General features: G+C 37.5%; 3 protein-coding genes across 4 annotated transcripts; all 3 read right to left on the bottom strand.

The window, feature by feature from the left end:
- Positions 1 to 7240: 7240 nt before the first annotated feature.
- Positions 7241 to 9326, bottom strand: LOC131000751 (40S ribosomal protein S15a). Of its 2 annotated transcripts, none has more exons than XM_057926813.1 (3): positions 9190 to 9326; positions 7799 to 7949; positions 7241 to 7711 (listed from the first exon to the last, which is right to left on the bottom strand). In XM_057926813.1, exons 2-3 carry the CDS (start codon positions 7929 to 7931, stop codon positions 7452 to 7454), a joined length of 393 nt encoding a protein of 130 aa, XP_057782796.1. In that variant the 5' UTR covers positions 7932 to 7949; positions 9190 to 9326; the 3' UTR covers positions 7241 to 7451. The 2 variants fall into 2 exon arrangements, with proteins under 2 accessions (XP_057782796.1, XP_057782795.1); XM_057926812.1 differs by lacking the exon at positions 9190 to 9326 and adding an exon at positions 8809 to 8915.
- Positions 9327 to 9448: 122 nt separating this feature from the next.
- On the bottom strand, positions 9449 to 10680 carry LOC131000750 (aquaporin TIP1-2-like). The gene is made up of 3 exons (XM_057926811.1): positions 10345 to 10680; positions 10010 to 10260; positions 9449 to 9916 (listed from the first exon to the last, which is right to left on the bottom strand). The coding sequence occupies exons 1-3, from the start codon at positions 10475 to 10477 to the stop codon at positions 9542 to 9544; spliced, it is 759 nt and encodes a 252-aa protein (XP_057782794.1). The 5' UTR covers positions 10478 to 10680; the 3' UTR covers positions 9449 to 9541.
- Positions 10681 to 13564: 2884 nt separating this feature from the next.
- LOC131000749 (40S ribosomal protein S15a) lies at positions 13565 to 16010 on the bottom strand. The gene is made up of 3 exons (XM_057926810.1): positions 15772 to 16010; positions 14123 to 14273; positions 13565 to 14035 (listed from the first exon to the last, which is right to left on the bottom strand). The coding sequence occupies exons 2-3, from the start codon at positions 14253 to 14255 to the stop codon at positions 13776 to 13778; spliced, it is 393 nt and encodes a 130-aa protein (XP_057782793.1). The 5' UTR covers positions 14256 to 14273; positions 15772 to 16010; the 3' UTR covers positions 13565 to 13775.
- Between the last annotated feature and the right edge of the window lie 1033 nt (positions 16011 to 17043).

Raw genomic sequence — 17043 nt, 5'->3', positions numbered from 1 at the left:
GAAAACAAGCAGCCACAAAGGCTGAACTTGTTACAAAAAACACTGAGGGATCATCCTGGCCCAATGTTCAAAGTCCTTTTGCAAGATTCCAGCTTTGCAACTGGTAGGCACTTAGTGCCCATATCTGCAGGATTGAACTCAGAGGGAATCTTGTTCAGAATGACATCACCCCTTTCCACAACATCTCTGATAAAATGATACTTGACATCAATGTGTTTAGTTCTATCATGGAACACAGGATTTTTGCATAGTTGTATAGCAGACTGACTATCAGAGAAAAGCACAGGTTTATCATCAACAAAATTAATCTCAGAGAGCACACCATTTAACCATATTGCTTCTTTCACAGCTTCAGTAGCAGCTATATATTCAGATTCAGTAGTAGATATGGCCACAATGCCTTGTAACTGAGACTTCCAACTAATGCAAGCATCACACAAAGTAAACACATATGAGGTAGAAGACTTCCTACTATCTCTGTCATTAGCATAATTGGAGTCCACATAACCAACACATTTCACACCATTGTTAGACTTGGAGAAAAGCAGACCATGTTTCATAGTAGATTTCAGATATCTAAATAGCCATTTCATAGCTTCCCAGTGAGGGAGGCCAGGATTTGACATGTACCTGCTTAAACAAGAAACAACATAAGCAATATCATGCCTAGTGCTAATCATCAAGTACATAACAGAGCCTATAGCATTAGCATACGGGATATTTCTCATTTCTTCAAGATCAGTGCCAGAGGTGGGACATTGCTTCTTACTAAGCTCAAAATGGGATCCAAGAGGTACACTAACAGGATTGCAATTAAACATGTTGAACTTATGCAAGACTTGATTCACATACTCAGATTGATGCAACAAAAGGGTGCAGTTCTCCCTATCTCTTTCTATGCTCATGCCTAGGATTTTCTTGGCATCACCTAAGTCTTTCATGTCAAACATATCACAAAGGCACTTTTGAACATGCTGTATAGTTTTCAAACAGGGACCAAGGATAAGCATATCATCAACGTACAAAAGCAAGAACACAGGAGACTTACCACCCAAATGATACAAGCAATGATCAAAACTGCTTCTAGCAAAGTTCAAGCTTTTCATGCATTGATCAAATTTTAAATTCCATTGCCTAGGGGACTGTTTCAAACCATACAAAGACTTTTTGAGGAGGCACACATGGTCAGGGAAGTTCTTGTCAACAAAACCCTCGGGCTGCTTCATGTAAATGTCATTTTCCAATTCACCATGCAAGAAGACATTAGTGACATCCATTTGTTTCAATTCCCAGTTGAAATGAGCACATAAAGCAAGCATAATTCGCACAGTAGTAAATTTCACAACAGGAGCAAATATTTCATTGTAGTCAATGCCTTCCTTTTGAGTGAAACCTTTAGCAACAAGTCTAGCCTTATATCTGACACTTTCCACCTCATTTTTAATCTTAAACAACCATTTGCACTCAACAATAGAACAGTCAGCAGGTTTAGGGACCAAAATCCAAGTATTGTTGTTATGCAGAGAGTTCATTTCAGATTCCATAGCAGTCAACCATTTAGCAGATTCATCAGAGTTAACAGCTTCAGAATAAGAACAAGGTTCAGTCTGATCCACATTGGCATACATGGACATGTTGTAATCATCAAACCTAGCAGGCTGCCTAACATGCATTCTTCCTCTATCTCTTGTAAGTTGGTAATCATTATTCACAGGCACATCATTTAGAACAGGCTCTTGTACATCATGTTCATTCACAATAGGTTCAGGAATTACAGGATCAAGGGGAGGAGTAGGTTCAGGGTTTGGCTCGGGTTCCACCTCACAAGGAATCACAGGAGTATACATAAACTCATATCTGGCAGCATCATAAGCATTCAGGTTCTCCACCTCACTTGGAGCAGCAGAATGTGAGGAATTCAGCAAACATGGAAAACTCAGCTCATTAAAAGAAACATCTCTGCTGATGCAAGTTTTGAACCCAGGTACAGATCTATCCCACAACCTATATCCTTTAACCCCTCCAGGATATCCAAGGAAGATGCATTTCTTAGCCCTAGGCTCAAGTTTATCAAGATTTTGATGCACATATGCAGCACAGCCAAAAACTCTCAGGTTTTTCAAGCATACATGCTTATTCCAGAATACAGACTCAGGTAATTTACCAAGTAAAGGCACAGAAGGAGACCTATTGATCAGATAGACAGCAGTCATAAGGGCTTCACCCCAAAAATGCTTGGACAGACCAGATGCAACAAGAAGACTCCTAACTCTCTCAAGGAGAGTTCTATTCATTCTCTCAACAACTCCATTTTGCTGTGGAGTATATGGGACAGACTTATGCCTAATGATGCCTAACTCAGAACACCATCTATCCATGGACTGATTACAAAATTCAAGGCCATTATCAGTTCTAATGCATTTGATGCTCTTTCTAGTTTGATTTTGAATCTGAACAGCCCACTTAGACAGTTTATCAAACACATCAGACTTGTTTTTCATAAGAAACACCCAAGTTTTACTAGAAAAATCATCTATTACAGACAAGAAATACACATTCCCACCATGGGTGGGCACCTTTGCAGGACCCCAGACATCAGCATGCAGATACTCAAGTATTTCAGTGCTAACATGTTTTCTGGGACAGGGAACAGAAATGGGGAATGCAGACTTGTGATGCTTTCCTAAAATGCATGGTTCACAAAAAGTGATGTCAGAGATCTTGTCATCTCCAAAAGAACCAACCTTTTTCAAAATATCCATGTCTTTATTGCTTATATGACCTAGTCTAGCATGCCAAAGAGCAGACTTATCATCATGAACCACGTTTACAGCATGTAAGGGCACAGATTCAGCATGCACAACATATAGATTTCCCTTCCTAAGTGCAGAAAAGTAATGTTCAGAATCCCTTTTAAACTGAAAGCTCAAGTGATCAACAGATCCAGTTATCATGTTATCAGCAATCTGAGACACAGACAACAGACTGAACTTCAAATTGGGAACAAATCTGACTTCAGTTAAAGTGAGACACTTTCCATTTTCAAATTTTAAACATACATCACCCTTCCCCATGATTTCACAATTCTGACCATCAGCCAATGCAACATGCCCTGACTTAACAGGTTGAAGATTATGAAACATATGCTCAAAAGGAGTGACATGAAAAGTGCAGCCAGAATCAATGAGCCATTCACTAGAACTCATGTTTTTAGAAATAGCATTTGAGTAACTGATGAACTGGAAATCATAATCATGCATCATATAAACACAGTCATCCTCATACACATTATGGGCACTTTGATTAGGCTCTTCAGGGACAGGTTGCCTTTTCTGCCTAGGGAGTTTGCACCTATTGATAAAGTGACTAGGTTTTCCACAGTTCCAGCAGACCTTCCTTTGCTTTTGGTCAGAGTTTTGGTTCTGGTTTTGACCACTAGGCTCAGCCTTATGATGGTAAGGTCTCATGTCCTTAGACTTATCAAGGTTCTGACCCCTATTGAAGTTCTGGGGTTGGTTCTTGTTCACATAAAGAATTTCACCATGCAGAGGCTTAGACTTAACCAATTTCGGTTCACTCTCTTTAGACTTAAGACCATTGGTGATCATTTCACAAGTGACTTTTGACCCACCATATTTCAGAGCAGACTTAACTTCAGAAAAAGACTCGGGTATGGAGTTTAAAAGGATTTGGGGAGCATATTTCTCAATGGAGTCATCTCCAGCAAGTTTTAAATCATGCAACAGTTTGTTGAAAATATCCATGTTAGTATCAACATCCTTAGAAGAATCCATTTGAAATGACATAAATTGATTTTGCAAAGACCAAGTTGACACTTCAGTAGGTGCAGCATATATGGAGTTCAAATCATCCCACAAATCTTTAGCACATTCATGATGAGACACCTTTCTAACCACAGAGCTACACAAGTTTAACAAGATAGTGGCCCTAGCACTATCATTCATCTCATGCAATTTAACATCAGTAACAGTCTCATCAATCTTAGTGGTTATAGCCCTTTTTACCTTTTCCTTTACAAGAATGCATTCTATCTTGATTTTCCAGTCATGAAAATCATCTCTGCCATTGAATGGCGCTACATGCATGTTGTTCATGGTTATGCAGATGCAACAAGCAAGAAAACACAAAGAGCAAAGACACAGAGGAAGCACACGGCAAAGGGAGGTCAGAACTGACCTGAAGAAGATCCACCTAGAGTTAAAGAGCAGTGGAGAGCCCAGATCTCAGCACAGATTGATCTGTGGAGCAAGGTTCGCACTGGTCACCCTAGTGGTTCCAAGGGGACTAACTCAGTCCACAAACTCTCAATCCAAGAGAGTTTTTCAAGGCACACAGACCTTTTCAGAGAACACAAACACAGAGTAAAAGAAAACACGAAAGCAAAACACAGACAATCAACTGGATAAATCCCTTTCTTCCTTGCTTTCCAGGTTACTCGCACGAGGAGACTCCTTTAAAGGAGAATCCAGACGAACTGGACCAACTACAAGGGAGATCTAACTTGGTTTGAAAAGCCAAGGGATTATCGAGTTAAGATGTCAACAAGCGGAAGCAAACAAAAAACCTCAGGAACGCAAGATACCAAAAGAGAAAACAAAAGCAGCACCTTGACCAAGCCTAAATCTAGGAGCAAAGGTTACAGCCACTTTACCAGAGCCGAACTCTTCAGGCGGAAGAGCCGGACTTACCACAATCCTTGCTCGTCGGGAGCGAATTGGCGCAGCCAAAGGGCGGCGGGGTGGGAAAGATGTGTTCGGAGGGTGCCCTGGCTAGGTCACCGTGGCTCTGATACCACTGTTGGGTAACTTTCGCCTAGCCAGGTTTACACCTCTTGGTTCCCGAACCTCCTGTCTTCCCACTCGTGCTCAAGCACTTTAATCTTCGTCTTCTTCTTCTCTGAAGACCGTAGAATGCGCTGCACTGGAGACTCAATTTCTCTGGACTGAACTGCTCGATCTCTCTGCTCGGGCGAAGTGACTTCTCTGGTTTGCTCTCCAGACTCTAGGCGACTTCTCTGCTCGGGAGCTCCGACTCCTCTGGCAGCGGGGACTTCTCTGGCAGTTGGACTACTCTGCGCTGGACTCCTCTGGTGCGCGACTTCTCTGGCAGCGGGAACTCGATTCCTCTGGCAGCGAGGACGGTGAGTCCTCTGGTAGCGGGGACTCCTCTGGCACACGACTCCACTGGCACAAGTCCGCTGGAGCTTGACTCTGCTGATGTCGATTCCTCTGCTCTTCTTCACTCCTCTGCAATACACAAGGACAAGTAGCAAGTAAAGGGGGAACAAGGTAAAGTCAGAGATAAGAATAACAAGAAAGATAGAGAAAGGGAAAAGGTGTCCTCGGGACACAGGGGCTCAGATTTTCCCCTTGAATTCAGCAACCCTTCCGGCAGCTGAATGATCAAGACCAGGGATGGACAAACGGAGCAGCTTCTCAGATCTCAATAGAACCGCCAACAGCAGGAGCCAAGTACAGAACTCCGGCGGCTCAGACCTTTCTCAGGTAACCACCAATCAGGGCTCCGATGGTCAGGAAAGCCCGGTGATACCACCACCCACACGGGGAATCCCGTATTATCAAGGAATCAACCACAAAGGAATAGCAGAGCCTTTCAATCCTCAATAATACGTTATCCCAGTATGAGAGAGCATCAGGGATATAAGGGAAGTAACAGCAACGGTAAAAGGGGGCGCCATTGAAGGCGGTGTAGTAACCAAGGTAAAAGGGCGGTGGAAGATGGAGAATTCGAGGAGTCTGAGATAGAGAGCGGCGGGGTATATCTGAAAGAGAAGTGGGCTAGGGTTTGGGAATGGGCTGGGATAAGTGAGTGGGCTCGGTCCTGGGCCCTGAAGAGAAAGGGAGAAGGAATGAGAAATGGGCCAACCTCACATATCCACCTTTGGCACATTGATCATTCTGTCACCAGGGAAGGGCCGGCCATTGATTTGGAGTTATCATCACAGCCCCAATTTTTACTCTTATCTGCCACAAAGTCAAGACAAGAGAGGGTGAGAGAAATATCAAGAATATTTAACTGAGTCTCAGACCACAGAGACCAACCCAGGGAAATCACCAATTCTCAAACCCAAAGGAGTTATCATTGAAGACTCAACAGACTCAGCAGAGCACACACACAACACACAAGAAAAGAAAACCACAGAACAAGACACAAGACAACAGATCGAAGCAGGACTCACAACAAACCAGACAAACAGAGTAAGAGAAAACATGCAGAGCAAGCAAACACAGGACAGAGCAGAGCAACAGACTCAACACATGCAACAAACAACAAAAGAAAAGAGCATAATTATCTATTTTTTAATTTAACAAAGTAAAAAGGAACCTCTTAATGAGTTGTTCTGAAATTAGTATATCTAGTAGGAATAGTGGACTTGGTTTATATGATTAGTTTTCCCTATTCTTTATCTTATCTTGTAATTATATAATTTGGGCGGCTAAGACTAATTAAGAGGGAAACTAGTGAAGTTTTATTTAAAAGATGTGATGTCGTCCTCGTAACAAACCATCACTTACTTATTTCGATATAAATAAATATATAAATGTGTCTTGCTACATTATTTTCAGCCTTATTTTTTTCGCTTTCTCAATAAACATTATGCTTGTAGTATATTACCATTAATGTGATTTTAGATATGGTTTATACATCATTTCAATAATAACAACATTACTTTTGAGTTTGTTTCTAAATAGACACGTTTGAAAAAATTCAAAATGATTTACAGATTTAGACTTGATTTTTTCCACGCTCGTAGGAGATTTAACTGAGAAACTAAAGTAGCGTGAAAACTAATCATTCAATGTTATTTTTCTAGTCATTATAAAATTTTGAATATATTTGTTCCACTAAAAATCGAAAAATCGTGTACTAATTAAATGATTGATAAAAATATATTTTAAACCAAATTTGGGTCAGATTTGATTATTTTTTTATTCAAATAAACCCATTTAAAAAATATCCAAACAAAATGATTTACTTGTTTATAAAGTGCCCAAACTATCTAAACTCTAGACAATTTTCACGGGACATGAAATCTGACAAGGCTAAAAATACAAAACATTTCAAAATTACACATAGTTAAAATGACGTCACTGTACATCCGTTTTTCGTTTCGTTTCGTCGTATTGCAATTTATCCATCAAATTCAGCGGAAATGTTGCACGAGATTTTTGTGTGCAATATAGAAAGAACAGCCACGTGAAGCACAAATTACACTACCAGTGATTTTATAACTTGGGCATTAACTCACAATTTATAACAAGTATAAAACAATCACTAAAATTTATAAAGAAGACAATCCTCAAATGTTTCACTCATGAAGCCAAAAAGAAAGCTACTCCACCTATGCTGTTCCAACCTCAACAATAAAATCACTACCAATAGACAGCTACTGGCATGCCGTCACCTGCTTAATAGAAGAAGCCCAGTACTTTACCTCCAACATTTTTCCTCCGAGCTTCTTCATGATCCATGATACCAGCAGATGTAGTCAACACAATGTAACCAAACTGTCTTGAAGGAAGGAGTCTAGCAGTCCAAGGTTCAATTTCCTTCACGCCAACATCAAACCGAGGGCTAATAACACCACACTTGTTTAGCCTTCCGTTCAATTCAACTACGATCTTTCCAGACCTGTGGTCATCAACAAACTCAAACTCTCCTATGTATCCTGAAAATGCCATAAACAGAAGGTTTAATTTTATGCAAATTGGAAGTAATTCAAAATGAAGACTCATGTTACAAAAAATTGTCATACCATGCTTCTGCATGACCAAAAGAAACTTGACGATGACCTTTGATGAAGGCCTAATCATGACTTGACGTTTCCCCCTTTTTTCGGCATTGTACATGCTCTTCAGAGCATCATTCAGAACACTTACTCTCACCATCTTGTGAAGCTGCCTTACCTGATTGGAGATGATAGTAAGAATAAGTAGGAATACAAATAAGTCTATGATTACCAAACATAATATGTAAATGATGCTTAAGATGACTATGCATCATTCCACAGCTATAAGTTACACCCATCATGCATGAAATCCTGTCTCCCCAACATAATCACACTGTACAAGGTGCTTAAGAAGACTTCAGATAGTGCATTGTTCCACCTAGAAGTTGCATTCAGCTAAATGCAACTAATGCATAGTTTGACATATTATAGAGAGGATACATCCAACAACAATTTAAATGACATATTTTAGATAAATTGTATCGTCCCAGAATCGTTTAAAAAAATGCATAAATCAAATCTCATAGAAAAACATATATGTCTGGAGAAAAGATGCAAAATCTTCTATGCCCACAGAGAAGATACAAAAACAAGTCCTCTATCAAAAATGCAAATTGCCATATAGCACAAAAATCTTCCATATAACAAAACCTTACCGATATTGATATTTCAAACAACTACAGCTGACTACGGTTTCAGATCCTCAACAAATTCACATATCAGTGATGCGTCTCTAAATAGTAAAACATTTAATCATGGACTCTACGCGAATACGTTCAAGTATTACAGACTACCATGTTAAAGAAAATCCCTTGAAGTATACTTAGTATACCCCATTCTTTTTAAATTGTAGATTTAACACGTGATAATCTGAAGCAAAATCAAATACGAGTTAAACCTCTGGTAAAACATCAAGAAGAAACAATTTTCTTAAAAAATATTTATTTCACTCGAATCCAATCTCTCTCCAAATAGCGCGCAATTACACAGTTACAATCACTAACAATTCATCCCATTACTCCCAATAAAAAGTATACATCATTGAAAAGAAGAAGCGAAGCTGAGAACAGATCGTCACTAATTTGATGCCTCAAATGTAGGCTAAGTGTTTTTTCCTTTGGTGTTGTTGGAGCTGAACAAGTTGTTGGTAGTATTGCTTCTTTAAGCTATGCTCTAATTTATTAGCAAAATAACTGATCAGACATTCAACCTGATTTTGCAAACCACATTCAGTATTTAATGAAATGACGATCGAATAAATACTTGCAACACTGACATACTGACAATCAAGGAAAAACAAACTCGAGAATTGATTCCACAGAAACAAGGCAAGTGATATGACAAGCAGTTTATCCCATTACCCCAACAAAAAGTATACATCATTGAAAACAAAAGATCAAACATCATTGAAACTTTACCTCCACTTATTCAAGCAGCGTCGATCGAAACTTGGAAAACAAGAAAAGAAGAAGCGAAGCTGAGAATAGATCGTCACTAATCTGCTGCCTCAAATGTAGGCATAGTGTTTTTTTCTTTGGTATTGTTGGAGCTGAACAAGTTGTTGGTAGTATTGCTTCTTTGAGCTATGCTCTAATTTATTAGCAAAATAATTTATCAGACATTCAAACTGATTTTGCAAACCAAATTTCAGCATCTAATGAGAATATGAGATGATGATTGAATGAGATACTTGAGAATCATGGATTCCATAGAAACAAGGCTGGTGATAGCATACATGATAATACAACAGAGGTGGTGAAAATAAATTTGTTAGTAATCTGTGGTTGGGAGCTGGTCATGGCCACTCTGGTTGATGAAGAGGAGCTCATAGACAAGGGCGGCGACGGCGGCGCCCACCAAGGGGCCAAGCCAGTACACCCAGTGGCTATTCCACGTCCAGCTCACCACAGCCGGGCCGAAGGACACGGCCGGGTTCATGGAGGCGCCGTCAAATGCGCCGCCAGCGAGGATGTTGGCGCCCACAATGAGACCGATGGCGATGGGGGCGATGGTCCCGATGTCGCCCTTCTTGGGGTCCACCGCCGTCGCGTACACCGTGTATACCAAGCCGAAGGTCATCACGATCTCGAAGATCACGGCGTTCCACTCCGACACGCCGGCTGAAAGCGCGAACGCCGATGTCTCCTGCATCCACGAATGCGATCATGCATGGTCAGATTAGATGAACCTAACAGTAATTTAATTTGAAGGATTAGGAGAAATGGATCGGAGGCGCACCAGTCCGCCGGTGGCGAAGTTGAGCAGCAAGCATGCAACTACGGATCCGAGCAATTGGGCGATCCAGTAGAGGATGCCTCTGAAGAGGGAGATGTGGCCGCCGATGAAGGCGCCGAAGGTGACGGCGGGGTTGACGTGGCCGCCCGATATGTTGGCGCCAACGGAGACAGCCACGAAGAGGGCGAAGGCGTGCGCTATGGAAGCGGCGATAAGGCCGGCCGGGGTGGCTGCTCCGCCGTCCGTCAGCTTGGCTGTTGAGAGAAGGATGCGATAAATGTTTAATTATTAATTATATATCCAACACATACACAAACACATGTGAGGATTTAGCTTACCGAAAGCCATGCCGGAGCCTTGGCCGGCGAAGACGAAGATGAGCATAGAAATGAACTCAGCGATGGCGGCCTTGATGGCGTCGGGTTGGCTGGCTTCGGCCGGAGATCCGAGTGTGATTCTAGCGAGCGGCATTGCCTGTGTTGATGTGGTTCAAGAGCTATGGTTTTTGCGAATCTTATGTGGCCGGTGTGCCTCAACACAGCTTCTATTTATGTATTTGATCGACTGCTCATCACTGTCTAAAAGGCCGCCTCCAATTTCTTCTCATCGTGCCACGTCGCATTATACTCCACATTATGAGATTTCTTATTATCAAAATTCTTTTATTATCTATTCATATGTTTTTTATTTCAATTACTGCCAGTTGAATTTATTGGTCGAATATTTGCATTTTTTGGGTTTTTCTTGACTTTTTATTTAATTTTGCATACACGGATAACATGTGGCGATGATGACTGCGTTGCTACTTGCATTTTGGAGAAAATCATTCCAACCCGTTGTTCACTAGCATCTCGGTGAGGGCATCACAGAGTTTGCAATTCAAACATACGAAAGTGAAATTGAATTGATATTTTAAACGGAGTTTTAATTGAATCAAGTAAAAATTGATTTTTCATCCCAACTCAAAAAACACAACCACCAGTTGATATTAATTAAACACGCATTTGGAAACCCTTATTCTTTTAATGGATCAATCATTTCATAGCCTTTCTTAGCAAATGAATATTTTTCTACTGAGTATATCATAAATTCGTGCATATACTTGTGCATAAAATGCTACAATTACTTGAATAAGCATGTTAGCCCCGAGTTTGAATCCTGGATGGTCCAAAATTTTAATATATTAAATGAATATTTCTATTCATAAATTATACTTCCTCCGTTCAATTACAGATGTTTCATTACTTTTGGACACAGAGATTAAGAAATGTATAGAAAGTTGATAAAGTGTGGTGGAAATTATTTAAATATTAGGTACGGAGAGAATATATTGCCAAAAAAGGAATGAGACATTTGTAAAGGGACATCCCATTATGGAAAATCAGATATTTGTAATGGGACGGAGGGAGGGAGTAGTATTAATTTATTTGTAAAAATTTATTTATTTTGATAAAACCTTTCACACACATATATATATATATATATTAAACTGGCACAATATATTATAGCCGACCATGAGGTGGGAGGGTCCACGAATGATTGTTCAAGGGGATTTATATATCGCAAATAAAGGAAAAGAAAAAATAGTTTATATTTAAACCCACCATCTGGACTAATGAATAGCGAGTAATTTTTAAATTCGTGGTATTATCCATCGCTGTCACCTTATAAATACGCTTGTGATAATGAAGAATCAAAGCTTTTTTTCTCGGGAATTTATTTTGAGCAATAGAATAAACAAATAAATTAATTTGTTATTAATATACAAATAAAAAAAGAATAGGCAAATAAAAAATAATATAAATTAATTTGTTATTAATTTTAATTTTATTTGATCTTTTCGCATCAAGCAAAACAATTCCTCCAAAAATTTAAACGATGGGTAAAATAGAGCTTTTGGTGATGGAGATCATAACAAAAGCAACAATTCTCATAGCACACCGCCCACAAACAAGCCGAGGGTGACACCATGACTTGGGGGTCGGTTTTGGTTTGTTATTTTACATTATTATTTAATTCCAACAAAAATTCTAAGCAAATTATAACCACAAAGCTTTTTTTATTTTTATTTTTCTTATTTCTTACTTATTATATTTTTGAAACTAAAGATAAGAAAGAAAAAAAGGCCATATTGTTCCTTTTAACAAATGCTTTGGCCACTCCCTTGAGATAAACAACAAACACCAACGTGTTTTTAAATCATTTTTGCCCTCTAGATTAGACTAAGATGCTTTTCATTGCATGATTATCTATTTTTTAATTTAACAAAGTAAAAAGGAACCTCTTAATGAGTTGTTCTGAAATTAGTATATCTAGTAGGAATAGTGGACTTGGTTTATATGATTAGTTTTCCCTATTCTTTATCTTATCTTGTAATTATATAATTTGGGCGGCTAAGACTAATTAAGAGGGAAACTAGTGAAGTTTTATTTAAAAGATGTGATGTCGTCCTCGTAACAAACCATCACTCTTACTTATTTAGATATAAATAAATATATAAAATGCGTCTTGCTACATTATTTTCAGCCTTATTTTTTTCGCTCTCTCAATAAACATTATGCTTGTAGTATATTACCATTAATAATGTGATTTTAGCTATGGTTTATAAATCATTTCAATAATAACATTACTTTTGAGTTTGTTTCTAAATAGACACGTTTAAAAAAATTCAAAATGATTTACAGACTTAGAGCATCCGTAATGGGGTTCCTTGATAGCCTACTTGATAGTGGTTGTGTTATTGAGTAGGTAGTGCTGCATTGGGGTTCCTTGAAAGCCTACTTGATAATATTAGTTTTGATTTTATGTTTTTCATTTAAATTTAATTGCTCAAATTTAAATAACACAATGTATTTCAAATTTAAATTGCATTAATTATAAAATCCTAAATATTACATAAAACTTTAATAAAATAAAAAAAAACAAAAAAAAAACAGCCATTGGAAATTAAAATAATTTTTTATTTATTTGAGGCGCGTGCTGAGTGCTACCCGAGCACTCGAGTAATGCTCGAGGAAACAGCCATTGCAACGCCATACACGAAGAAATTGCCTTACTCGAGGAGCTGCGTTGCCAATGCTCTTAGACATGATTTTTTCCACGGTCGTAGGAGATTTAACTGAGAAACTAAAGTAGCGTGAAAACTAATCATTCAATGTTATTTTTCTAGTCATTATAAAATTTTGAATATATTTGTTCCACTAAAAATCGAAAAATCGTGTACTAATTAAATGATTGATAAAAATATATTTGAAACAAAATTTGGGTCAGATTTGATTTTTTTTTTTTTTCAAATAAACCCATTTAAAAAATATCCAAACAAAATGATTTACTTGTTTATAAAGTGCCCAAACTATCTAAACTCTAGACAATTTTCACGGGACATGAAATCTGACAAGGCTATGTAAAAATACAAAACAAATCAAAATTACACATAGTTAAAATGACGTCGCTGTACATCCGTTTTTCGTTTCGTTTCGTCGTATTGCAATTTATCCATCAAATTCAGCGGAAATGTTGCACGAGATTTTTGTGTGCAATATAGAAAGAACAGCCACGTGAAGCACAAATTACACTACCAGTGATTTTATAACTTGGGCATTAACTCACAATTTATAACAAGTATAAAACAATCACTAAAATTTATAAAGAAGACAATCCTCAAATGTTTCACTCATGAAGCCAAAAAGAAAGCTACTCCACCTATGCTGTTCCAACCTCAACAATAAAATCACTACCAATAGACAGCTACTGGCATGCCGTCACCTGCTTAATAGAAGAAGCCCAGTACTTTACCTCCAACATTTTTCCTCCGAGCTTCTTCATGATCCATGATACCAGCAGATGTAGTCAACACAATGTAACCAAACTGTCTTGAAGGAAGGAGTCTAGCAGTCCAAGGTTCAATTTCCTTCACGCCAACATCAAACCGAGGGCTAATAACACCACACTTGTTTAGCCTTCCGTTCAATTCAACTACGATCTTTCCAGACCTGTGGTCATCAACAAACTCAAACTCTCCTATGTATCCTGAAAATGCCATAAACAGAAGGTTCAATTTTATGCAAATTGGAAGTAATTCAAAATGAAGACTCATGTTACAAAAAATTGTCATACCATGCTTCTGCATGACCAAAAGAAACTTGACGATGACCTTTGATGAAGGCCTAATCATGACTTGACGTTTCCCCCTTTTTTCGGCATTGTACATGCTCTTCAGAGCATCATTCAGAACACTTACTCTCACCATCTTGTGAAGCTGCCTTACCTGATTGGAGATGATAGTAAGAATAAGTAGGAATACAAATAAGTCTATGATTACCAAACATAATATGTAAATGATGCTTAAGATGACTATGCATCATTCCGCAGCTATAAGTTACACCCATCATGCATGAAATCCTGTCTCCCCAACATAATCACACTGTACAAGGTGCTTAAGAAGACTTCAGATACTGCATTGTTCCACCTAGAAGTTGCATTCAGCTAAACGCAACTAATGCATAGTTTGACATATTATAGAGAGGATACATCCAACAACAATTTAAATGACATACTTTAGATAAATTGTATCGTCCCAGAATCATTTAAAAAAATGCATAAATCAAATCTCACAGAAAAACATATATGACTGGAGAAAAGATGCAACTAATGCATAGTTTGACATAGTTGCATAAACGCAACTAATGCATAGTTTGACATATTATAGAGAGGATACATCCAACAACAATTTAAATGACATATTTTAGATAAATTGTATCGTCCCAAAATCATTTAAAAAAATGCATAAATCAAATCTCACAGAAAAACATATATGTCTGGAGAAAAGATGCAAAATCTTCTATGCCCAGAGAGCAAATACGAAAACAAGTCCTCTATCAAAAATGCAAATTGCCATATAGCATAAAAATCTTCCATATAACAAAACTATACCGATATTGATATTTCAAACAACTACAGCTGACTACGGTTTCGGATCCTCAACAAATTCACATATCAGTGATACGTCTCTAAATAGTAAAACATTTAATCATGGACTCTACGCGAATACGTTCAAGTATTACAAACTACTATGTTAAAGAAAATCCCTTGAAGTATACTTAGTATACCCCATTCTTTTTGAATTGTAGATTTAACACGTGATAATCTGAAGCAAAATCAAATACGAGTTAAACCTCTGGCAAAACATCAAGAAGAAACACAATTTTCTTAAAAAATATTTATTTCTCACTAGAATCCAATCTCTCTCCAAATAGCGCGCAATACACAGTTACAATCACTAACAATTCATCCCATTACTCCCAATAAAAAGTATACATCATTGAAAAGAAGAAGCGAAGCTGAGAACAGATCGTCACTAATCTGATGCCTCAAATGTAGGCTAAGTGTTTTTTCCTTTGGTGTTGTTGGAGCTGAACAAGTTGTTGGTAGTATTGCTTCTTTAAGCTATGCTCTAATTTATTAGCAAAATAACTGATCAGACATTCAACCTGATTTTGCAAACCACATTCAGTATTTAATGAAATGACGATCGAATAAATACTTGCAACACTGACATACCGACAATCAAGGAAAAACAAACTCGAGAATTGATTCCACAGAAACAAGGCAAGTGATATGACAAGCAGTTTATCCCATTACCCCAACAAAAAGTATACATCATTGAAAACAAAAGATCAAACATCTAACAAAGTACGATTCAATATACCAACACAAATAAGATGGAGTGTTTATAGAATTTAACGATGTAGATGAAGAAAGAGAACCTGGAGGAGAAAGAGGAGGGCGGCGCCGCTGCACCGGACTAAGTTTTCTTTCTTCTGTTGGAAGAGCAGTAGATAAATTCATTTATTAGGGCTTAGGATTTGGGCTTATAAATGGGATCTCTGTGCTTTTTCATTTGTTTTTTTTTTTCCGCTACCATTAATACACAAAGATAGAAAAGTTACATCCTGATGCATCAACTATCACAATTGGACCATCATATTTTAGCGAAAAAAAATCCCAGTTAGGCGATTCCTTATTTCTGGTCTCATTTATATTTTTAACAAATAAATTTAGCTAGAACACATCATGTTATTATTATTACTATTATTATTTTTGGTATCCGTTTTAGACTATGTCGGCCCAAATAAATTGTGGCAGGGTAATAAATTAGGCCTATATACGTTTCAAATTTACATAGGCCCATTACCAATTGGGCTATAGTTCATTGGGCACCACTTTTTCTTTTTCCAGTTTCGGCCTAATTGCCGAAAGTGTCAATTTTTTTCACAGCTTCAAAATTTTCTTTTAATAGCCGCAAAATTAACTAAAATATAAATTGCTTCCCCTATCCCCAAATAACTTCTTATATTTTCTTTTTGGGACGTCCCTCAAATAATTTTCTATCCATTTTTAGATATTACCCCACCACTAAAAATACTTTATTTATTTTTACTTTTCAACCTTTCACTATTCTCAATATTAATTATAACACATTTTCACCAATTTCAATATTAATATAATATTTTTTCTCCACTATCAATACATTGAATAACTTTTCCTTAAAATATGTGTCGTCCCCCACTAGAAAGTTATTTGGGGGATGAATGGAGTATTATTTTTTTATATTTTTGCCCACATAATCCTATAATTTAAAATTTATACTAAAACAAAATATGGGTTAATGGTAATTACCCCCTTATAAAATCTAAAGATAAAAAGTATTCACTATAAAAAAAATATTGAAAAAATATATTATATTTTAATTAGATATCAAAATCCTAAAATAATGAAGGTCTATTGATGTACCTTATTAATTGAACTCACTTGTTAGGGAGTGATTTTTTTTGTTTACATGTAGCAGCTTGAAAAATCTGTAGATCAATCCTATTAATGGTGCATGAAGAAAAGACCATTGATCTACAAATCATGTGATAGAAAATTTCAATTAAGTCAATTTGAAGAAAGTGATCAGTTTGAAGGTATAAAAACTAAAGACCAACTCAGTACAATTCGCACAAGTTGAAAGAGATCAACTGATAAGTTACCCAAGG

The sequence above is a fragment of the Salvia miltiorrhiza genome, chromosome 8, assembly GCF_028751815.1.
Source record: "Salvia miltiorrhiza cultivar Shanhuang (shh) chromosome 8, IMPLAD_Smil_shh, whole genome shotgun sequence".
In the NCBI taxonomy this organism is placed as follows: domain Eukaryota; kingdom Viridiplantae; phylum Streptophyta; class Magnoliopsida; order Lamiales; family Lamiaceae; genus Salvia; species Salvia miltiorrhiza.
Note: the sequence above shows the minus strand (reverse complement) of the source record. Positions and strands in the feature narration are given on the sequence as shown.

Excerpts from the sequence above, each read along its gene's own strand:
- LOC131000751 (XM_057926813.1), bottom strand. The coding sequence starts at position 7,931 with ATGGTGAGAGTAAGTGTTCTGAATGATGCTCTGAAGAGCATGTACAAT. Across the intron at positions 7,712-7,798 it reads TTTGGTCATGCAGAAGCATG|GATACATAGGAGAGTTTGAG; the intron begins GTATGACAATTT and ends TGGCATTTTCAG.
- LOC131000750 (XM_057926811.1), bottom strand. The coding sequence starts at position 10,477 with ATGCCGCTCGCTAGAATCACACTCGGATCTCCGGCCGAAGCCAGCCAA. Across the intron at positions 10,261-10,344 it reads AGGCTCCGGCATGGCTTTCG|CCAAGCTGACGGACGGCGGA; the intron begins GTAAGCTAAATC and ends TTCTCTCAACAG. Across the intron at positions 9,917-10,009 it reads ACTTCGCCACCGGCGGACTG|GAGACATCGGCGTTCGCGCT; the intron begins GTGCGCCTCCGA and ends TCGTGGATGCAG.
- LOC131000749 (XM_057926810.1), bottom strand. The coding sequence starts at position 14,255 with ATGGTGAGAGTAAGTGTTCTGAATGATGCTCTGAAGAGCATGTACAAT. Across the intron at positions 14,036-14,122 it reads TTTGGTCATGCAGAAGCATG|GATACATAGGAGAGTTTGAG; the intron begins GTATGACAATTT and ends TGGCATTTTCAG.